Source organism: Micromys minutus (genome assembly GCF_963924665.1).
Source record: "Micromys minutus genome assembly, chromosome: 18".
Lineage (NCBI taxonomy): Eukaryota > Metazoa > Chordata > Mammalia > Rodentia > Muridae > Micromys > Micromys minutus.
Genome location: NC_137953.1, coordinates 44,185,773 through 44,209,317, shown reverse-complemented (window position 1 = coordinate 44,209,317; position 23,545 = coordinate 44,185,773). Strand labels below are relative to the sequence as shown.

The window sequence follows — 23,545 nt, the reverse complement described above, 5'->3', positions numbered from 1 at the left end:
CAAGTGGACTGTTGTGGAAGTTGTTTTTTTTTGTTTTTTGGTTTTTTTTAATATTATTTATTTAAAGTCTTGAATACACTGTAGCTGTCTTCAGACATACCAGAAGAGGGCATCAGATCCCACTACAGACAGTTGTGAGCCACCATGTGGTTGCTGGGATTTGAACTCAGGACCTCTAGAAGAGCAGTCAGTGCTCTTAACCACTGAGCCATCTCTCCAGGCCGTTTTGAAAACGCTGTCAAAGCCAAGCTCTAGAACGTGCTTTTGAAAATGGGCTTTTGCAATGGCCTTGGTCCCAGCTGATCATTTAAGGAGAGGATCAGGACTGCCATAGCATACTTACGTACCAAAGAGCCGGATGACTCCATCAGCCGCCCCCGTGACCAGCAGGTTCCCATTGTGGTTGAAGGCTGTGCAGTTGATAGCAATGGGCTCTGGGTCCAGTGAGAACTGCAGCTGGGAATGCAAATGGAAGTGCCATTAGCAGGCTCGCCCAACGCACAGCAAGCCTGCTTCTGACAAATGAGCGTCTGTCAAAGTCCACTGACCGATGCACTCTTCTGAGAGGAATGCCACTGGCCTACAGGTGGTCTAGTGCCTGCACTAAGGCAAGAATCCATGTCAGAGCAGTGACCCACATCTCAGCAGCCCATGCTTTCCTTCCTCAACTGGACTCCAAGCGAAGTCTTACTGGACATTCCCGCTGCCAGCAGGAACTAACCATCCATCAGCTGCCTTTCACTGCAAGCAGCCCTGAGCAGCAGAGGACACGCACATCCCAAAGCTGTTCCAGTCCCTTCCTACAGAGCCCAGCATCCACAGGACTTAACAAGGCCAGAGATGTAAATCACATCTATGAAGGATACAATCTGATGAGGAGGAATACATTTCAATAATGCAGAACCCTCCAGGGCCTAAAACTGCAAGGCTGATGTCAGATGGCATTCACACACAGGCACAGTAGTGACCTGCAAATAAAGGAGTCCACTGAGACCAAAGACAAGAGGAGGGTGACGGCCCTGTGGGCTAGTGAGCCCAATCCCCACACACTGCAGACTCTGAAAAGCAAGAAGAAACTAGAGCTTCAGAGAGAGAGCTAAGAAGACGCTCCTCTCTGCTAAGCACAGCCTCAGGCTAGTGTGGGTTTACACCAAGTTTACAATCCCTGTGTAGTCTGGGAATGGATTTCATGAGGCTTGTTTGTATCCTCAAGGACAAAGAGGCAGAAACAGGAACCTAGAGTAGAAATTCACAGGACCTGGGAAGGTTAGGGGAGAGGAGAGGAGCAGGGTGGGGTTAGCTGAGCTCCAGAGCATTCAAATGTTTAGCAGAAAGCCAGAGCTAAAGGACGACAGAGAAGATGGTAGCACGAGCTGCCCATTTCGTGTGTGTGTGTGTGTGTGTGTGTGTGTGTGTGTGTGTGTGTGTGTACACGGCACTGCATTCCTGGAGATGAGAAACAAGACCTGCAATGAATGTCCCCACAGGCTAATTAGAAGATGGGACGCTGGGGAGGACCTGCACTCGTCAAAGCCGAGGAAATGATGTCATGAAGGTAGCGAAGTGAGACAAGAATGTCAAGTGGGTGTCCTAGAAGACAAGAGAGAACCAGAGAAGTGTTAACACTAGAAAGACTGCAACCAAGAATTTTCCAGAACTGGCCAAAGACACAAATCCTCTCATCCAGGAAACAAAACAATTGCAAAGCCACAATTTTAATTTTATTTTTTTGTTTATTTATTGAGGATGGAGATTTTATTTAGAGGCAGAGTCTCATGTATTGGAGGCTAACCTGGCTAACTCTGCCTCCTCCTGCCTCGACTTCCCAAGTGCTAAGTGTGCAGGCATGCACTACCACAACTAGTTAGTTTAATACACACACACACACACACACACACACACATATATATATATATATATATATATATATATATATATATATCTTAGAAAACACGCACTGAGATACTCAGATAAGATCTTAATAGCCAGACAGAGGGGTGAGCTGCACCAAGAGCCAACCTCTTGATGTCAGCACAGACTCCCAGAGAAGACAGAGCCAAAGGTAGAGGATGGAGCTGTTCCCAACTAGAATACAGAAATCTGAAAACATCAGAAAACCTGGGCACCCTGCAATTCCACACACATAAAGTCTGAAAGCCCAAGAATGTGCTGAATAGGCTGTGTGTCAATTGGCTGTATGTGCATGTAACTATGTATGTGCTAAGGCATATTTAAAGACAGGATCTCTGTGAAGAGAGAAAGGCAACAGAGTTAAAAAGGGCCCCTGAGTATTAGGACGAAGAGAAGGGAGAAGACTCATCAAAAACACGGGGACTGTGGGCAGTGTGCCCAGCCCCAGGAGACCCACAGGCAGATACCGTACCTGCTGCTTCATGGTTTTTGTATCCCACAGCAGCAGCTTGCCAGGAACCTGGTTCATGCCTTTGCTGCCAATATCCGGGGCTGAGGAGTCTGTCTGGGAGGTAAGGCTCGGAGCTGCGGCTGAACAGACGAAAGAGGCCCCATTGGGGCTGCAGGCAAGAGACAGGATTCTGCAATATACATAGGCCGGGTCAGGCCGGGGTCAGACAATCGCCACCACAGGCTGAGGTGATTCCCACTGCAGGAGGTGGGGCCCACAAATCAACCGTAGCAGCCTGAGGCCTTAGGGTGCATGGGGAGGCTCCTGCTCACCTAGGCATGCCATCATTGATGTTGATTTCACAGAGGTTCTTCTTGGCTTCTGTATCATAGAGACGCACCGTCCCCACGCCACTGCCTAGCAGGAGCTGGAAGGAAAAGAGGCAGGCGGCTGAGGCGGACAAGGGTCAGGGAGGGCTACCATGGTGAGAGGCTGGGCCCACTCCTGTATAGTGTGCAGCCCGGCAGACTGCATGAGTAAGTTCCTTATCCACTTGTCCAGGCAGCCAGGGAAACTGGCTACATCAGATCTCTCTTAAAATGCCATGAAGAGGAGCTGAAGGGGTGGCTCACTGGTTAAGAGCACTGTCTGCTCTTCCACAGGACCCGAATTCCAGTCCCAGAATCTACATAGCATATCACAACCGTCTAAAACTGCGGTCCCATTGAAAACTGACGCCCTCTTCTGCCCCCTCAGACACCAGACACATATGACATGCATGCAGATAAAGCATGAATATTCATTATTTTTAACTTTCGAGACAGGGTTTCTCTGTGTAGCCCTGGCTGCCCTGGAACTCACTCTGTAGACTAGGCTGGCCCTAACTCAAAAGACCCACCTGCCTCTACTTCCCTAGTGCCAGGATTAAAGGCGTGCAACACTACCGGCTGGCTGATTAAATTTTTTAAAAAAACAATGTCAATAGGTAATGAAAGTCAAGCAGTATTCTGATGCAGGAGGAAAAGGATACTTAAGAGGTGGGATAAATAGAGCTGATTGGACTTCTGGGGGCATCTGAGGGAGTCATCCTCAGAGGAATTAATTATGGGCTCAAAGTAGATGCATCCTCTCTGGAGAGTTGTAAGAGCAAGTGTGGCCCCAATCCCCTTTCTGGTTTCCCGTTTTGCCATGGATCTTTCCCTCTGGCATGAGCTCCTCCCATCATAACACAGGGGCTGCAGCCAAACTTGGGAGCCTTCACCAGAACTGAGCAGACGCTGGAGCCATGTTCCTGAGCCTACAGAACCGTGGTCTGTAAACTTTTTTTTATAATAAACCCAGCTTCGAGTATGTTGTTACAGCAACAGAAAACAGACTTCCTCGCACTCAGAAATATTCTGGACTTTGCCCTTTTGCTCTTCCCTGTTTGCTCCTGCTTCCTCCACTCTTCTGCAGGACTGGCGCTGGCTAGTCTGGGTCTGAGGTGACTGGTTCGTTTGCCTTTCCAGGGACAGCTCTGGCTCTGGTTCCATCAAGGCCTCGGAAGTACACAGAGCGGGTCCTCCCCGCCTCTGGGACTTAGGACTTCATTTAGGTAAAAGTGTAGAAGAAAATGACGAATGAATGACAGAGCAGCTCAGGTGTGGGACCTCCATACCCACACCACCCGCCACTTAGACACCATCAGGGCAGCCTGAGCAGAACATCCTATGAAGACAATTCCTCCCTACGTTTTCTAGACAACCAGAAAAATCAGTGCCTGTCTGCTGGGCTCTGAGCAATCAATGTTAGCTCTCTAACAGCAAACCCGACCTCAAATAGAAAATCCAGGGGAAGAAAACCAACTCTGGGCCACTCCCAAGCAGCGGGACCTATGGAAGTCACAAACCAGAGCACTGTACTCATAAGCCATAGTTCTTTGGGCTGGGACAGTCAGGTCTTAACAAGAGAAGAGTGTGTTCCAATAATGTAACAGAGACATGGGCAGAGGGGTGTGGGAAGCCAGTGGTTCCTGAGATACACCAACAGACGGGATAACGTCTTCCACAATCTCCAGGATTAACCTCACTGTCACTCCAGGCAGGAGTCAACCAGGCAAGGCCTAGGTGTTTGGTCTTGGGCCCCAATGACGGTGATGGGGAGGAGATTCAGCTTACCTCCTCAGCTCAGCCTGTCACAGCTTCTGAGAACTTCTGACTGAGGCACAGAAAAGGCTTTGCTCACAAAGCGTCACTTACCAGCCTGTCTCGCTTGGTGGCCCACTCTAGGGAGAGCAGTGGCGACTTAGAAATGGAGGACGCTTTGGTCTGCATGATGGGGTTGAAGGACCACACCTTGATGACCCCGTCTACGTCTAAGCTGGCCACTCTCCTTCCAGAGCAGTCCACTCTGTGACAGGACAAAGGGAGGCATTAGTGTCCTGGCCTCGTCCTCATGGGCCAACATCGGTCCCAACAATGATACTACTTCCCAACTTTCCAAATGCAAGAAAAACGATGCTCATGGTCTACACTCTAAGTGTGCAGACTACTCTAGAAACATGCATTTGCCCAAGAAATACCACTGGGCACCAGAAAGATGGCTCATCTTTCTGATTAAAGTAAAGATACATAGTGCATAAACCCAGAGACTAGACTTACACCCTGGAGCCCTCATAAATGTAGAACCAATTCCCAAAAGTTGTCCTTTGACCCCTATATGCACGTGTACACTCACACACACAACAAGCACACGTGCACACAATAAGAAACACATAAATAAGCTGATGGAATAGCGATACACGCTGTGCCATGCAAGGCCACACAGTGAACCCGTGAGATGAACAGCAGCAGATTCTCAAGAGTGTGCGCCCTCAGTGATGTGAACCTGCCATCAGGTGGAGCTCTTCCCTCACTGGGCCAAGGACATTAGGAGTGTCAAAGCAGGAAGCTGCCCACGCCTTGAGGGCACACTTCTTCAAAGTCATGCTTTCACCAGGTTTAAATACAAACTTACACATGGTAAGATTTTCTATCCAAAGGCTAACTAACATAAACAAATAAAACTGAGTGGTCTGAAGGAGACCACTACAAGTTAGCATCCTGTAGGACTCTACTGAGCCTTTCAGGAATGCATTCTCACACACTGCCTAGGATTCCAGCCCCCTCCCCTCCCCCTCCCCTTCCCCTCCCCTCCCCCTCCCCAGTCCCCTCCCCACAGCCTACCTGCAGTGCATGATGGATGAATGGTGCTCTCCATACTCTTCTTGGCTCAGCACTATGAAGGGCTGCTCTGGGCGGTCTCCCTCAGAACCTGCTATGGACACCCTGGCCAGTGCCTCTACTGGCCCCATGTGGAGTTCCAGGCAGGGCTCAGCCTCTGGGCCACTGCCTTCAAGCTTCTTCTCTGCACACTGTGACTGGCAAAGTGTGGGATGTCAGCTTAGAAAGGGTCTCCTCCACCATAAAAACACACTAGATGACTACAGGTGGTCACTGCCACAGGAGGTCAGCTCTGAGCTGGAGAGCTACTCACAGCTCCCCTGGGAAGAGTAGAGTGTCTGCTCCCTGGAAACTGCAACCCTGTCACAGGCCCTGGTTGGGGAGAGGGCTGAGCTTGTCCTCTCAGATGGGACTTGGCATAGCAGTGTCTGGACGCAGCCCAAAGAGAGGGTAAAGTCTGAGTCAGGTTTGCTGTTGCTATGATGAAACACCACGACCAGAGCAAATTGAAGAGGAAAGGTTTTATTTATTTGGCTTATGCTTCCACTTTATCACTTTTCAAAATGGGTGGAGATCAGGACAGATGCTCAAGCAGGGCAGGAACCTGGAGGCAGGAGCTGATGCAGAGGCCATGGTACAGTGCTGCGCACTGGCTTGCTCCTCCTACCTTACTCAGACCGCTTATTTATAGAATCTAGGACCATCCATAATGCACTGGGCCCTCCCACATCGATCACTAATTAAGAAAAATGCCCTACAGCGGTGGTTCTCAACCCCCATAGGGGTCACATACTAGATATTTACAATAATGATTCATAACAGTAGCAAAAATGCACTTATGAGGAAGCAAGAAAGTAATTTTACGGTTGGGGTCAGCACAACATGAGGGACTGTATTAAAGAGTTGCAGCATTAGGACGGTTGAGAACCACTGTCCTGTGGGCTTGCCTTAGGGAGGCATTTTCTCAATCAGGGTGCCCTCCTCTCAAATGAGGGTAACTTGTGTCAAACTAACCAGCACAACTGAGCCATTGTCAACCTGACAAGCACATCACTGTTAAGCCATAACCTTTCCCTTTTTGCTCATCCCCAATTAAGACATCACAATATAAAACATTTCATAAACTTAAAAAAGTCCTTCCAAATTAAATTAATTAAATTAAAATAGCCTTACAAATTCAAACGCTTTTAAAGTTGACTCTTTAAAAATAATCTAGTCTCTCTGAAGTCCTATAAAAACTCCAAAATCCCTTTTTAAATAAAGTTTAAAGTCTCTCAACTGAGTTTCTGTAAAATTAAAAGCAAATTAAATATTTTCTTACTTCAAAAGGCAAGAACTGGGGCACAGTCACCACAATCTGAACACAGCAAAACCAAACCCCAATAGTGTAAACAGCTCTATGTCCAGCATCTGGGGTTCACTCAGGATCTTCTGGGCTCCTCCGGCTCCACCCTCTGCAGCATCCCCAGCTTGTCTTCTAAGCTCGGGCAGTTTCTACTCTACCACTGCTGCTGATCTTGGTGCTCATCCGCGGTGGCATCTCCAAACTGCTGGGGTTTCCTACTACAAATCGGCTCTCCTAGGCTCTCTTCATGGTGTCAAACCTCAACTTCTCTGCATGATTCCTTCAATTCTGGGCCTTCAACTGCTACTGAGGCTGCACCTTCACCAACGGCTTCTCCTAGTCTCTCACAGTGCCAAACCTCAGTTGTTTTCCATGACCTTTTCATGCCTTCAAAACCAGTACCATTACAAAGTTCAGCTGCCAGCCCGAAGTTCAATCTTGTCTGCCTCTGGAACACACAGCTTCTGCATGCTGACTCTCAGGAACACTTCCCAGAAGATTTCACCTCAATGATGGTCTCTTCTTAATCACAGATACTTTCTTAGCTCCAGCTGACCAGCGTCACTTGTCTCAGTAAAGCAAAGGTTTCACTTCAGCACTGACTTCAGCCCCGGCTAAACAGAACCACAAATAGCAAATATGCAGTGGTCCTGATAGCCTTTAAGTAACTTTCAAATTTCCCTCTGAAGCTTCAAGCCAAGCCAGGCCTCCTTTGTCTGCATTTCTCACAACATTCATTCCTTCTGAGCTCCACAGAACAGCTCACCAAGCTTTGAACACTCAATGGATCATCTAACCCAGAGTTACAAAGTTCTTCCCCAATCCTCCCAACATCAACATGATCAGGTCTGCCACAGTGATGACACCTGACTATCCTAGTACCCTCTGTCTTAGGGTTACTACTGCTGTGACAAAACACCATGGCCAACAAAAGTTAGGGAGAAAAGGGTTTACTTAGCTTACACTTCCATATTGCTATTCAGCATCAAAGAAAGTCAAGGCAGGAACCCAAACAAAGTAAGAACCTGAAGGCAGGAGTTGATGCAGAGACCATGAAGGAGTGCTGCCTACTGGTTTGCTCCTCATGGCTTGCTCAGCCTGCCCTCTTACAGAACCCAGGACCACCATCCCGGGGATGACCACACCCACAATGGGCTGGGCCCTCCCCCATCAACCACTAATTTAAAATCTGTCCTACAGGCTTTGCCTATAAGCCCAGCACTATGGAGGCATTTTCTCAATTGAGGCTCTCCCCTCTCTAAAGACTATAGCTTGTGTCAAGTTGACATAAATCTAGCCAGCATATGTAGGGAACAGAGTTTCATGGTAGCTGACTTCGGGTTAGCCCCTGTACTGAGTGGCTATAGCTTACACATAACGTACTTCCAGATGATGTCACTACCACCCCACTTACAGCTGTGGGAACCAGACTGAAGCACCTTCCCTAAGAGCACTGCCTGGCCCAGGGAGAACTCGGGTGTGAGGATAGAGCTGTCGTGTGAGGCTGTGACAGTGCACCCACACAAACCAATATATGTTCCTGACACAGGGACCAAGGAAACTGAGGCTAGTGGCCAGGCATGAAGACAGGCCTGAGCACCTCAGGGGCAGTCCAGCATCTGCCTCCCTGTGGCACCAAGTGTCCTTCACCATGATCCCTCACTGATCACCCACATACACCCAAGACCTATGGTGCATTGGCCACCTGGAGGCCCTGATACCCCTCCTGTTATCCCTCAGGGATATTCCAACAACACCAAGGGGGCGAAGGGGCTGTGACAGGTCTCCAGAAGCAGCCTGAACCCTTCCAAAGACCATGGTGTGTGCTCACCATCACTAGGCTGCTAGCATAAGGGCACAACCGCCGTTAGAGGACAAGAGGACCCACCCGGGAGAAAGCGTCCCAGAGGGTGAGCCAGTAAGTCACTCAGGCTTTTGGTCCGAACAGCTGACACCATCAGGAAAAGCAGATGCCATGTCACGTCCCCACAGCCAGGGACACAGTCTCCAGGGCTCCCATCAGGGAAGAAACAGCTATGGCATCTTAGTGAGCAAATGCATGGCTGTCAGTACAGCAGCTGCACAGCAGGACATGGGGGACGCACAAGAAAGGGATGCTGGGTCAGACTCTAAGGAGATCCAGTCTCAGACCCCACACCATGGTGCCGTATACAAGTCACCCACGGGAAGGTCTGGTGTGTGTGGGTTCCCAGGACTCATATTACAGAGATCTTTCTGGCCCCACTTGAGAAAATGCTACCAGGAGAAAAGCAAGCCAAACACAACCCCAAAGTCACAGTGTGATATCAACCAACCAGGCCAGAGCAGGCCCTGCCTAACAGCAGTGCTCAGAGGGACCCCAAAGGACCCCTCGATGCCCAGGCACCCTATACCTGGGAGGAGGACGTAGAGAGCAGCTCCCTCCTCTCCTTGCCATGCTCCTGCAGCCGTCGTTGTCGCTGATGTGCCCAGCTGGCTTCCCCAGGGAGTGGCCCGCTCAGAAGGCTTTTCCCATCCTTGGTCCCAGGCACTGGGTCCTTTCCCTTGGTAGCCTAGAGGATGAGAAGCAGGCTGTGAACAGGCTCATTCTGGCTGTCCAGACAGTGACGTCAGCAGAAAAGATGCAAATGCTAGGGAGCAACTCCTCTCCCCACTAGCTCCCAGGAAAAGCCTTCCTAGGCTGGCTTGGGCAGGTTGGAACCAGCCAGGCAGGCCTGCAGTCTGAGCTCTTCCTTGCTAGGTCACCTGCTGTCTTCAGCCTGCACTCTTACCTGAACGGAGCAGGAGAGAATCACTTAGAGCCAACAGGAATGATCAGTTTTTGTTATAGGAGCCCAGTACTTTATGGTAGGTCAGGTCTCTGAATGTAGCATCAGAATTTATATGTAACAACATTTGGACAATATTAAGTACACACACACATACATACATACACACACACACACACACACAAAACAGCCATTCTCCTCTGTAGTGAAAAAGAAACACAATACAGTCTGTCTGTTGTTTTGGGTCAACTACAGGACTAAGCTGGCGATTGTGAACAAATAAAAACTGGGTTATGTTGGGGGGTACGGGGGGTGGGGGACGATTTGGTGACAGAGCACTTGCCTAGCAGGCAAGAAGGCTTGAGTTCAGTCTCAAACACGGCAAAATAAAACAAACAAAAAGTCAGAAGCCAGGCCTGGTGACACAAGCCTTTAATCCAGCATTCTGGAGACAAAGAAAAGAGGTCTACAAAGAGAGTTCCAGGACAGCCAGGGCTATTACACAAAGAAAGCTTGTTTCAACAAACCAAAAAAAAAAAAAAAAAAGGTCAGGACCACTAAGTCATTTGGTTTGCAAATGGCTAAACTAGCAGACATCTTCAACAGGACTTTCCCTAGAAACTCAAGGATCTCTGTGTAAGATAAATTAGAAAGAAAAGGCACTGAAAGTTTCTGGCTTCTTTCATACCAACAGTAAAAGGTATAAATCAACAACAAAGGGATGGATGTAGTAACCTCCACCTACCCCAAGACAGCTCTTCCCTTTCCGTGAACAAGAGGTGACAACTGTTGGCCAGAAGCACTGAGGCAGGATGGTATCCTGGAGTGCCAACCCTTGAGACCCAAATCTACCATTCTGTTTACTGACCTGGATGGCAAGAAGTAACTCCCAAAAGTTGTGCCCTGACCTGCACCCCTGTGCTGCAGCACACACACGTTTGGTGTCTGTCTGTCCTGTCTGTTGTCTCTCTCCCTCTCTCTTGCTCTTACACTTACACACACGTTTTAATTTTTTTTTTTAAATCTGCACCAAGACTCCATTTTACACACATCATGCTGGCCACACTTCCGGGCTGGGCTCCAGATGCTGCTGGTGAGGCTGTGGAAACCAGGAATGCTCACCGTTCCTGATGGCAATACAAAATGATAAAAACACAAAGGGAGATGGTCCTTTATGCTGTCCTCTCAGGGGAGAGCAGAAAGGCTAAACCAGAATCGAAGGAAAAGCCACAACTTGATGAAAGTAAATCCCTTTGAACAGATCCCAAAATGCTGGCTGACATTCTCTATATGGACAGGGAGCTAGAGGGAAGGAAGATGCTGGGAGGACTGTGTGCTCACTAGACAGTGATGCCTGCCTTTGGGAGTTCCTTTCCCCCTCCCTCATAGTACAAACCTACCTGCAGCCTACACCCTGCCACCCTGCTGAAGCCCTGACTGACAACTAAACAAAGGGGTGCCTGGCTGCTGGCCAGATGAGGCCACCAGAGCAGTGCGTGTCTGCAGCGACACCTACCACTCTTGTTCTATTACAGACTAGGGTTCCTTACCCACCGAGCTGAAGACCAGAAGTGTTTGGGTTTCATTTCTCCAGGTATTAGGATATCTGCATATACATTATAAAATATCTCGGGGATGTGACACACATCGAAACATAAAATGCATTTATGCTTCATATACATATACCTTCTATATCTACAGCATAAAGGCAATTTTATACAATAATTTTAAAGACTGGGGGAGGGGGTGGAGGCTGCTTGCCTATCATGTGCACGGCCCTGGACTTGAAGCCTTAGTACTGGAAAACAAATAAAACAAACTCACACTGGCTCTTTTGGCTTTCATGCTCCTGGGCTGCAGGTGCCTGGCCTATATAAGCAGAACCTCTGAGGAATTCTGCTGACAATTGTGTTTAACGGAGAGTACAGGGGTGGGAAATGCACTACCACTGGGCTGGCCGTGGATGTACAGGAAAGCCGGCTGGTTATGCTCTTGTAGCTGGCAAAAAGTCTTGGGAGAAAACTGACTCCAGGAAGGTGTGTAAGGAAAAGGCTGTGGCTCAGGGAACACATCCAGAGAAGAGATTTTAAAGGGTAGTTAGTGTGCAGATGTGTGGGACAGCAGATCTGAAGCAAGCACTGCTGGCCAGTGGGTGCCCCAGAAGAGAGTAAATGGTTACAGGAATGAGTGGAGCAGTCAAGTCATAAAGACTAATTCAAACCTAGGAAGTGCTCGAAAGGGGGCTGCAGAGGTGGCTCAGTGCACAAGCGTGAGGACCCAGAGGAGCCTGGTGGAAGTGTGTGCTTACTATCCTGGTGCTAGATCATCGGACAGGAGATCCCTGGGGTTTGCTGATCAGCCACTCTGTCCTGTACACTGGGTTCCAAGCCTGTGAGAGACAAGGTCTCAAAAGGTGGAAGGCACCTGAGGAATGACACCTGAAGTTGTCCTCTGGCCTCCCTGTGTACAGGGATGTGTGTCTGCACACACAAGCACCTGTGCACAGGAGTCGACACACTCGTCCACACACAAAGCGCTAGATAAGCTAAGTCACAGGCTGTGCAGAAGCCCTGACAATAATAAGCTAAAGGACACGGCTCAGGACTTCGTGTAAGCAAAAGAGCAAAGGAAGGAAGGTCTACCGTGGTTAGGACCGCATGGCTGATGGGTAACTGCCTCTGCAGCTCTTCCCCTCCTGTCCTACCAACTCCGACCATGACTGTCCCCCTCCAGATGGCACATGCTGGTCTGCTTAGAAACCTTAAGCTCTTCCACAGAGAACACGAATGCTAAGACATACCACTTAGACATGGCCCATTTAGATTCCAAGGATTAGAAATGAACCCATGGCTGTGGACGGGAAGACACATGCGATGGGAGAGAGTGTCTTTTCCTAAGATGGGTTTGTGGGTATTGTACTTGTCCAAGTGGACAAGGTCTGCTGTGGCCACGTGCTTCTTCAGATAATGATCTGAAACCACAGGAAACGTTGCCCAAAGGCATGCACCAAGCAGCCCCACAGCATTCTATATTGCCTGTCCCAGGCCGTATCTGTGTTATCATGGACCACAGGAGGATCCAACCTCAGAAGAAGAAATGCTTCAGCACTTTGTAGGTCTTCTCTCGGCTCATTTACCTCCTATGCCCAGTAAGCAGTGTCCTTTCCTCTTTCAATGTGTAGTGTTGAGGGTGCCCAGTTCAGATGGCCACTAACGGATAGTACAGAGGCTGAAAATTGTCGGGTGAGTCAGAAGTCTCCTCTAGTAACTCCTCAGTCAATGCAGAGCCCCCAGCAGGAAGACGGGGAGAGAGAGAGAGAGAGAGAGAGAGAGAGAGAGAGAGAGAGAGAGAGAACGGATAGAGGGTAAAAGCACTTGTCATTCACACAAGACTGATGACCTGCGTTAAATCTCCAGAACCACGTGGAAAGAGACAACCTGTCCCTATAAATTGTCTTCTGACCTCCACATGTGTGTCATGGTGTATGTGTTTATATGCATAGATGCACACATACAATATTACTACTAACAATAGTATTTTTTAATATTAAAAAAAGCGTCGCAGGAACTAAAAAAGGATCCTCACATGTCAGAAAGACAGAGAGGTCATCTGACATATTATCATGCTGGGACCCCAAAACTTCTATTTTCCAAAATAAAATATACAAATGGGAATTAACAATTGGCATACAGTAAAACCAGGGAGGCAACAAAAGAGTCATTGATTCAGAGAAGCGGGGGCCTGCGTGTGACCTGTCAGCTGCTGCTGAAGAAGAGTAGACAGCGTTCAGCTCTAACTGTGGTGGTCATGGACACCAGTATGGCAGGCGTCTGTGGAAGGCAGCTGTCCACGAAGCACTTTAGTAAACAGGAAATACATGTCTAGCTATAAATGTGCACAACTTTAAAAAATGTTTTCTGTGACATAATTTATCACTGCAGGTTTTAAGGACAAATCTCATAAAAATCCCAACTAGTGTTGGGGCTGGAGAGATGCTCAGTGGTTAAGAGCACTTGATGTTCCTGCAAAGGACCCAGGTTCCATTGCCAGCACCCACATGGGGCCTCACAACTGTCTGTAATTCCAGCCCCAGGGTATCTAGCACACTCTTCTGGCCTCTGCAGGCACCAGGCCTGGATGTGTTGAATACATATGCATGTTGGCAAACATACATAAAATAAAAATAGACATTTAAAGAGATCCTAACAAGTGGATTCAAATGGCTCCCAACAGTTCAGGAGAGGTGTCTGTAGCCTGTATTTTGTGGTTTACTCCTTCTGGAGACAGCCTTGGTAGATACAGAAGGATTCCAAAATTCTTCCTAGAGAACTGTCCAGCTTTGGGGGAAAAAGGGGTCTCACCTGAAGGCCAAAGGCATCAGAAGGCAGAGCCTCCTAACGCACAGACTGTGGACAGACATCCTCTCCCACAGCCTAGTTAATTCCCAGTCATTTAGTAGATGCCAAAAGCCCAGAATTATCACTCCAGGGAGGGACACAAAGGCCTGGAAGCCCCGGCTATTGTTGACATGACCTGTTGGCTCTTGCAGTTAAAGATCCCAAAAGACCTTGGGGACCACAAGTTTTGCAGTTATGCCCCTCACTCCCAACTCTACCTCCAGATTTCTACTGAAAGCCTGGAGAGTGTGTGTTCACATGGTATGAAGCCAGATGCCATGTCTCTGCCCTGTAATCACAGCACTTGGAAGGCTGAGGCAGGAGGATTGCCACAGAGTGTGGGGCCAGTCTGAGCTACAAACAGTGTGGGACCCTAAGCAGGCAAAATGCTGTGAATTACAACACTATATGCAAATAATATTTAAAGTAGAAAGGTCTAATAATCTTATACGTTGCCCATTTAACCATAAAGTTCCATTTATGTTTTCTGTGTGTTCATCCTTTAACAGTGAGTAAGAAAGAATTCTAGAATGGCCGTGATGGGAAAAGACTGGCCAGGCAAGCTGGTGTAGAGCCCAGTGTCAGCGCCTACGGAGTGCACAGGTACATGCCGCCACATCACAGGAAGTGCTCCTACCCCATACTGCACCTGACACTATCTGAACACCAGTTATGACCAAAGGACAGAGGCGCTATAAGTCCCCCCAGAGTGAGGAGCTGCAGACATAAAGGATTCCAACCCATAGCAACAGGAGGAAACAGAGCGGGAGGAAAGAGCCGGGCTGTTCTACACAAGCCCCAGTCTGTGTGGGCTGGGGGACAAGCTAAGGTCAAAGGTGCACTAACGGACTTACACTGAGCAAATGCCTCTGAGACAGTAGGGAAAGGTTAGCCACATCACAGTAGGACAGGGAGGGGTGACCTTGAAACCTACTGCAAGCTCTGCAATTCTGCTGTTCCCTTGAACCTCAAATCTACTAGTTATTATTAGAAGTGAAACAAATGCTGAGCCTAAATATCTACCATCCTGAAAACAGGAAATGAGTACATTGGGGAGATGGTTCAATGGCTAATGTGCCTGAGGTCAGCCCCAGACACCCATGGGGAGCTCTAAGAGTGACAGAGAAAAGACGCTAAACATTAATCTCTGTCCTCCAAATGTGCACATACACTGCAAAGAAATGTGTACAGACAAAAAAATAAAAATAATCATCATCATAAACAGAAAGACAGTGACTTGGTCAACTCCTTCTTTCCCTCTAGGATGTAGAGAGCTATGGTCTCCATTAAGGATCTACAAAGTCCACTGTGAACATACAACGCAGAGGCCCAGCCTTGGTTCAGTTGTATTTCAGAAGCAAGCTCACAAATGTTTCATAAACTGCACATTCTTATCCTCGCCTTTAGCTGCGAAGTGCACACCTGCGCACACATACATACTACATGAGCCATAATTCCTGAACATATCAGCACAGCCACAGGCTTACCTGAAGCAGTCTTTGTGTTTGCTTTCAGCCCCAGTGAAGCTGAAGTCCAAGAGACTCAAGGCTCCACCCACCACCTATCAAGCTTTTAAACACTGCTCAGTGAGACCCAGAAATCAAACAGTAGAGCAGACCTGGCCACATTCTAGAAGACCTGAAGTTCTATATGTAAGATCTGGACTCGCAAGAAAGCAATTACAGAGGTGGCACCGGTTGATTTCGAACTGTCCACACTCAGCCGTGCCAAGGTGACAGTCACACAGCATTGACATGGGATATGGGAGCTGATAACCAGGACCTTCAGGAGACCAGCTCTTGCTGTAATTTAATGTTTGGCCTCTGCTGGACACTGCTAATACCAAGGGCACTTCTGTATTGTAGTTCCTCCCCGTGCTAACTAGGAGAATTTAGACATTCTGAGTATGAACAATGAGCTAGGATAAAAAGAAAGTCCATGCTCCATCTCCCCAGAATCCTACTGAATTTCTCCAGCTCAATACTCTCACACACGGCCCTGCAGCAGTCTGGTGTAGACCCCAGCATCCCGGGCACAAGAGCCATCCTAAACTACAACTCCAGTCAAGGGTGGTGAAGAGGAAGGGACAGACTGACAGTCCACTGTCTTAAGTTGCGTGTAGTTTTTAAAAATCTCTCTTTCCCTTCATCTCCTTTACCTCTTGGGCCCCGGAAGTCCCACCTGTCCAGCAGTTGGCCCCAGGCCTTCTTTATTGATGAGTCAAGAATCAATTGGGGAACAAGACCTTAGTGACAGAAGCTCCCTGTTACACAGTCTTACACAGGAAAAGAGAAAGCAGAGAGGTCTATTAAGCCTGCAGACATCTCAAGTGTGCTAGAGAAGGTGTTTCCAAAAGCAGTGGATTCTAACAGACTCCAGTAAACCCCTCCGTGGGACTCCTGGCTCTTCTGGACATAAGCTGGCATCAAAGGCCTCTTAGCATATAACACAAACGTAAAGAACAGAACGGTAGAGTCAACAAATACCAACGTTTAAGTGAAAGACACAGACTTTCACTTTAGTCTTTAATTTACTGTTTGGCCCAACACCCATTTATATCACTCAAAATTCCAAATTCCAAAGTTGTCGGAATTCATACTCAAAACCCCTCAAGTTCCCAGGAAACCTGAGCAAAGGGAAGGAAGCCCTCCAAATCACTCACCTCACTGGTGGAGTGTGGCAGACTGGCAGTTGTTACAGAGCTACTTGGGGCTGAGAGGCTGAAAGCAGTGGGGGTCTGAGCTGCAACAAGTCCTGTCAGCATGTCCACACACACTCCGCCCCCTGGCTCAGCCTCATGCCCTACACTGCCAGCCACAGGTGAGATGGAAAAGTTTATTAGGCAGATTTTGCTGTTGGGTTTTTTTTTTTTTCTTTCCCTTTTTCACTAAATCCCCCCTTACAGTCTCATCCTATAATGACATCACTGGCTGGTAAGGTTGTGGGGGTGGAGAGGGTTGCAAGGAAGGGAGAAGAAAGGAAGGAGAACTGAACTTGGGACCTCATAACAAATCCAGGAATTTGGCTCTGAGTGAGGAGGAAGACGGCCCGAGAGCAGGGCATCAGATGCATCTTGACAAGCACTGAATAGGCAGGGCCCGTGCTTACCTGACTGCTCAAGGAGTCTTTCTTTGCTGAACTCTGAGCCTGAGGGGGGCCTTGGGCAGGTGACAGCCTTGAAGGGCTCTTCTTACTCTGCGGCAGCAGTGACGACAGGAACCCCACTCGAGGAGACTGAGAGAGGGAGGCAGGCCTCTGGTTGCACACCAATGCTCTGGCCAAGTACACAGGGCAGAGCATTAGGGGATGGAGGGAATGGGGAAGATCCAAGGACACACAACTCCCAGCTGAGGTGAGTGACTGCGGCCTGAGCTAGGTTCTGAGACATGAGTTTGAAAGGTGGCGTGGCCCTCAGAACCATTTCCTGACCAAAGAACGAGAGGCATGTTTAGCTCAAAAGTGAAATCCGTGGCTCTTTTTAGAGAGACCAGGAGAGCTCAGAGTTGCCTTATCTGACGGTTGCTGGTGTGCTACTGAGCATCTGACTGTGTTAATCCAAATGGAGATGATCTGGGGTGAGCTGTGATGGGTGCCAAGACTTAGTTTGAAAAAAATACAGGGGAGCTCATTATGTTTCACTGCCATTTACTGCGCATTAGAGTAGTTTGAGATCAGAGTTTTATTTTGAAAAATAAAATATGCCACAAAAACGAACTCTGTGGGTGCCCTTTTACTTTCTTCACACCTCTAATAAAAACCTTTTTATTGCATCGGTGATTGGCACTTGACTTCCAGCTACAGAGGTCAGACTGGCTTTCTAAGATCACTCAAATTTCTCTCCCATACTGCCTACCTCTTGATACCCCAAGCACCTGAGGAACATGGTGACCTGTGGTGACCAGTCCCTCCAACCTATGAAGCAGCTCCCCTGACTCTACCATCATGACACCTGACACAGCCATCCAGTCCCCCATCCAGGGAGAAGCTTAGAGAACTGGGACCTCGCGCATACAGTTTGGAGCCAGGTATGCCAAACCCTTCTGTGACAATTCTCCCTCAGCAGACATAGGGCACTGCCAATGAGGAAGTCAGTGTGACGCTCAGACCACAGAGAGATTGGAGGACAGATGGCAGCCCCCCCCCCCCAAACCCATAAATCCCCAAGCAGACTCACAACTCCGAGTCCCCAAGTCGGTCCATGCTGGAGACATAAGGTGGCAGTTTGTGTTGAACCAAAGCTTCTTCTTCTTCCTGCTGTTGCTCTTCCTTCTTCAGACGATGGATTTCAGCTTGCAGTGCAAAAAGCTGGGGGAGGGGGGAGCAAAGCCCAGTTAGCCAGTGACATCACATGACCTTTCCTCTACTGACAGAGCTTCCTAGACACCCCACATCCAAACCCAGCCGGAAGGAGCATTTCTGCTCATCACATGGTGGGCAAATGAAAGAGCCATAGCAAACAACAACCTAAGAAAGCAAAACACCTTTGGACATCCAAAACCACTGTGGGTTTTTTTTTTTTTTCTTCTATCATTTGATTTACTTTCTTTTACCACTTCACTGTTTCTTCCTGAATTCACCTGAGGAAAATTCTGCCTTGATGTTTGGAATCCATAAAATGAGCCTTTGAAACTTGCAGAGAAAAGCGTTTTTAATAATAACGGTTTTGCAGCATCTTTAGTCCCTGCCTGAAGACGACGATGTAGCATCCAAGAATCTCAAACCATCCCCCGCCCCCCACAAACAGCTTATAAGCTTACTATTTTCAGCAATATCACTGATTTTCATTCCAAGTCCGGGAGGCTCATGAGGCAAAACGTAAAAGCAAGCACGGGCATCTTAGAGATCCTCTTGTACCAAGTGTGTTGCTGAATCAGAACAATTTCACCTGGCTTATAAACACTGTGTGTGGGGGGGAAACACTGGGAGATAAGTAACAGACTGAGCTGGAGAGATGGCTCTGCAGCTCTTGCAGAGGACCCACGTCAGGTAGATGACAGGGATCGGACTCCCTCTTCTGGCCTGCATGGGCACCCACATACCACGCATAATTTAAAAGAAAAAGAGCTGAAAAGCAGAGTGTTGCAAACACACACTGTCTTTTTCTTCTTGCAGGTTTGTTCCTGTTGCCACACTGCGAATGAGGCACACCTGATTTTAAACATTAATCTCAGCTCTGGTTATCGGAACTGGTGGAGCCCGGCTCCCCAAGCCTGGTGATTCACGGTCATCTGAGCACAGTTCACCTTGTCTATATTTGACCAGCTCCCACTGCTACACAGAAGCAGAAGCACTTCCCAAAGAGCAAGCCTGCTTGAAACAAACCTTCTGGCGCAGAACTTCATTCTCTTCTTGCACCTGGTTGGTCCTCTGGCACTCCGCATCAAAGTTCAGGATCACAGGAACCGGTGCACAAAGTTAAAGAATAAGTCTCTGCCTGGCAAGATCTCAAAGTCCTTCCCAGCCAAACATTCAATATGAGACCGAAAGGAGAAAACTGGCAATGTGGAAAGGAAGGAGTCTCTTCCCAGTCCCTGGGCCAGTTACTCTAGACCACCTGACTCCTTTGGACAGAGACACATGACAATCTGCCTGGCCAACTCTTGCATAAGACATAAATCCCAAACTCGGTCATTTCCCCCCAGCACCAGCAGTAAAGAGCTAGTACTCAGTAGACTTCACAATCTAAGCTTTAGCAAGGTCCATGCCAACATCCAGCTGGAAGCAAAACTGGAAGCTGAATCTGCCACTAGGCCTCTCTCCCTTGTCCAGGCTGTCTCTCTCCCTGGAAAATGGATAAACCACTCTGCAGATTGCAGTCACACACCGCCCCCACGAATACCTATACTCCAGCTTAGGGCACTGGTCCTTCCCAGCTGCTGCCCAGAGTTCTGTTGGAAGCACAGAGCCAGTAGGAAGCAAATCATGACGTGCATGACCTAGTTTGCAGGGTCATGACCTGTTTTACACTGAAAAGATAATGAACAACAGGTTCCAGCTGCCCTGGAGTGCCCATGTGGTCAGGCTAAGTTCTTTGGAAAGGCTTCAGGGAGAAGAGGAAGGAGAAGAAAAAGGCTGATTCACACTTATCCACAACAGGAAGGAGAGAGGGATAGCAAAGGCTGGAACCTCCATCAGAAAAAGTTCCTCACAACTGCAGTGGGTGGGCCTCTACCACGCCCAAATTTATCAGTGACTCCCTAGGCAGCCATATTCCCACACCAGATCTTGGGCCTTCAACAACATAGTTGTAGTAGACGGTGAATAACAGTGGTGTTTTTCCCCCTCCCTTCTCTCCCAAACACCTGAAAATATAATCTTAAAGCTCTGGCAAGTTGAAACATTCTGATGTCACTGTCCCAGAAAGTAATCCACACACAAGCTCTGGAGGAAAGCTCCAGCCCAAAACCTTTTCCTCTGCCACCAAACCCCAGCAAAAGTAAGCAACACCCCCTACCCCAGAAACACGTACCATGCACAGAGCAGGTACTTTCACACCTGGCTGCTCCTGACCCCTGAGTTGCCTGACTGAGCCAGTTTCAGCACCCAGAAGCTGCCAACTTCCCTGCCCATGCTTATCAGCTATTACTGACAGCACAGTTGCAGAACTAAGAATTATGACTCCCTGGGCTCGTGCCAAAAACAACCGCAATTTGTCAAGCCCCTCACATGATACATGTCAGTGGTCTTTGGGTATTGGGTGAAAGAAATGGGTGTCCCATGAGCAGTGGCCACTGATCTCAGTGTCTGGGCGCCTCAGAGTACGGACACTGCCACACGCAGCAGAAAGGATATGCATGCACTGAAAGAGGACGCTTAGGAAGTTGTGCAGAGAAATAATGAAAGTGTCAGCCCACTGTCGAGAAAAGTAGGTAGCGAAGGTAGGGTTGGTGTCTGGGGAGGGCAAGAAGGGCAGGGCAAACCAATCCTTCCATTCAGCCTGGTTCTGGAGCTCCGTAGCCTGCTTTGCAAAGAACTCCTGTGCCTTGTCATTTCGGTTTGTCTGCCAAGATACAAAAGAGGTTTCAGGGAGGAGAAAGAGAAGTCCTCGGCTCAGGATCCTCACTGTTGCCGAGCAGAGAGCCTTGGCGTATCTCCTGTTGGGCCAGTAACAGCACAGTGTCTATAAACTCTGCAATATGAAGGAAAGCATCACCCTTTTCTCATTTCAAAGTTGATTTAAGTCCTGGTGCTGGGGATAGCTCAGTTGACAGAGCTATCATTGTCTCAAATGCACAGGGCCCTGGGTTCAATCCTCAGCACTAAATAAAACCGGGCACACCTGTATACCTAGCGCCTAAAATACAGAAGCAGGAAGATCAGAAGTTCAAGGTCATCCTCAACTACAGATCAAGTCTGAGGCCAGCCTGGGATACATGAGACCCACCCACTTCTAAAAGCAGAAGTAAACCAAGGTTCTAGTTACAAATGCCATCCGGAAAACAATCCCTAGGGCATACTAAAATAATCTAAGTTAGTTCCCCAAGCCAGCTAAATTTTGTTTTGTTTTTAGAGCCAGGGTTTCTCTGTGCAGCCCAGACTCCCCTAGAATTTACTCTGCAGCCAGGCTATCCTCAAACTCGAAGAACTACCTGCCTCTGCCTCCCCAGAACACCACCACTGTGAGCTCCAGCTACACTTTTTTATTATTCAAAGTCTATATTCTTTAAAATGCTACACAAGTTTACATGCTTAACACCAAAGGGACACAGAACTGAGGAAAATAAATCAGATGATCTACAGATCAGGAGACGTGGGCACAGGGAATCAGTCAAAACAGGAAGTACCTGGATTGTATAGACAAGATAAAAGCGGAACAGACTGGTTTTCAGTTTGTGGATGGTGGGTCGATATATGTCCTCCAAGCGGCTGAAGAGCCTGCGTTCCAGGTAGCTCCAGTAATCCCGAAGGGCAGCCAAGTCATACACCTGCATCAGCTGTTGCAACTGGTCCACAATCTTGTCCACCTAAGGAGAGCCAGCACCGTTGGAGGTGGCCAAACACAGAAGGAAATCCTCACCTCACTATACACAATATAGTTTCATCTTCTTCCTATAGCTCCCAGATGTAAAAACATCATTCAGATGGCAAGCTATAAAATTCCCAAGATATGTTAACATAATAGCTTTCAAAGTATTCTCTCATGCTAGATATGGGCTTGAAGCTCAGAAATTCCGGAAGGCAAGAGCTTTGGCTCCAGGTGTTGGGTCTCCTTGACCAACTTGGCAATGCACTTCGACAGCAGTCTTGATTGCCTCACATTGTAAAAATAATGGACCAGAGACAATTGCCAGGGTACTTATCCCAGCTCCAGTTTCTGGATGCCAAGAAACACAGTGATTGCTGGTTCCTGCAGGTCCCACCCGAGACTCAGTGGCTGCTCCCTTCAGCCAAGCACAATCACACCATGACAATGTTTTGAATACCAATGTCCATCCAAAAGGACACTGCTGTCTGGAGCAGGGAAATGCTTTGCTTTGCCACCGAGTAACCACTACTTGCAAGGTAGGAACCAATATCCTAACTTCCTTCGGATGCTCCAGCAAGTAGTTCACCACCTTCCTCAATCCATCTGCCCAAGACTAGTTTAACTCTTTACATACTAATCATAAGCAAAGAAATTCCAAGCATCTCTCAATAGAAAATAGTATTAGAGAAGTTTGTGCTTCAAAGCGTGTAGAAGGAAATCTGCCAATGAGCAATGATTCCCTGATAATGCCATTCTTACAATACCCCCTTCCCCAGATCTGAACCCAGCGTTCTGGGCGCAGTCCCCTTTGCTACCGCTGCTATAGAGAACCAAAATTTGGAAATTCAGCCTTGTGATCAACCCTGGCTCTTAAAGCGTTGAACCCACGCCAGTCAAGCATTGGCTAGCACCTGCTGAGAGGCTGGAATAGAGTGAAGCCTTGGACCAGGAATCAGGGACCTGAGTCCCGATGCTCCTGACTCACTCACTGAGCAACTTCGGACAAGTCGCGACCATTTCCCGCCCTCAGTTCCTTCTATGTCAAGCCAGGGCCAGACTGGAGACGTCTATAGTCCCCTACCACCCAGGGACAGACAGCGCCGCCCTCGCCCCGGAGGGCAGCGTTGGAGCAGGAGGCCCGCCCCCCCAGCCGCCTCCGCCGCCCCTACCGGCCCCTCACCCGGAACCCCTTCTCTTTGTCCGCCTTGATCTCGGCATCCAGCTGCCGCAGTGTGTGCGTGAAGCCACGGAAGAGCAGGTACTCCCGGACCAGCTCGTCCGTGCGCTCCACCGCCTCCGCCATAGCTGTGCGCGCGCGCCGCAGAAAACCCGAACGGCTCGGGGCAGAGAGGCGGGGCTTGGCGCGACGAGGCGGGGCTTGGCCCGGGCGCCTTGTACGTCACGCCACGCCCAACCTACCAATCGTGCGCCCCGCCCCGCCTCGCTCCGCCCCACAGAAGCCCCTCCCATCTGTCCCTCTAGCACCGCCCCTCACTCTCAGGCAGAT

General features: G+C 48.7%; 1 protein-coding gene across 1 annotated transcript in view; it reads right to left on the bottom strand.

Moving 5' to 3' along the window:
* Window positions 1-23,341, bottom strand: part of WDR91 (WD repeat domain 91) — a gene marked incomplete at its 5' end in the record, with an annotated part of 29,189 nt that extends 5,848 nt beyond the window's left edge. The window contains 12 exons of the mRNA XM_080932443.1: window positions 348-456; window positions 2,384-2,552; window positions 2,695-2,789; window positions 4,600-4,750; window positions 5,566-5,759; window positions 9,301-9,459; window positions 17,181-17,346; window positions 18,247-18,377; window positions 19,395-19,485; window positions 20,873-21,072; window positions 21,857-22,036; window positions 23,219-23,341. Of these exons, the coding sequence (XP_080788569.1) occupies window positions 348-456; window positions 2,384-2,552; window positions 2,695-2,789; window positions 4,600-4,750; window positions 5,566-5,759; window positions 9,301-9,459; window positions 17,181-17,346; window positions 18,247-18,377; window positions 19,395-19,485; window positions 20,873-21,072; window positions 21,857-22,036; window positions 23,219-23,341 (1,768 nt within the window). The remainder of the gene's footprint in view (window positions 1-347; window positions 457-2,383; window positions 2,553-2,694; window positions 2,790-4,599; window positions 4,751-5,565; window positions 5,760-9,300; window positions 9,460-17,180; window positions 17,347-18,246; window positions 18,378-19,394; window positions 19,486-20,872; window positions 21,073-21,856; window positions 22,037-23,218) is intronic.
* Between the last annotated feature and the right edge of the window lie 204 nt (window positions 23,342-23,545).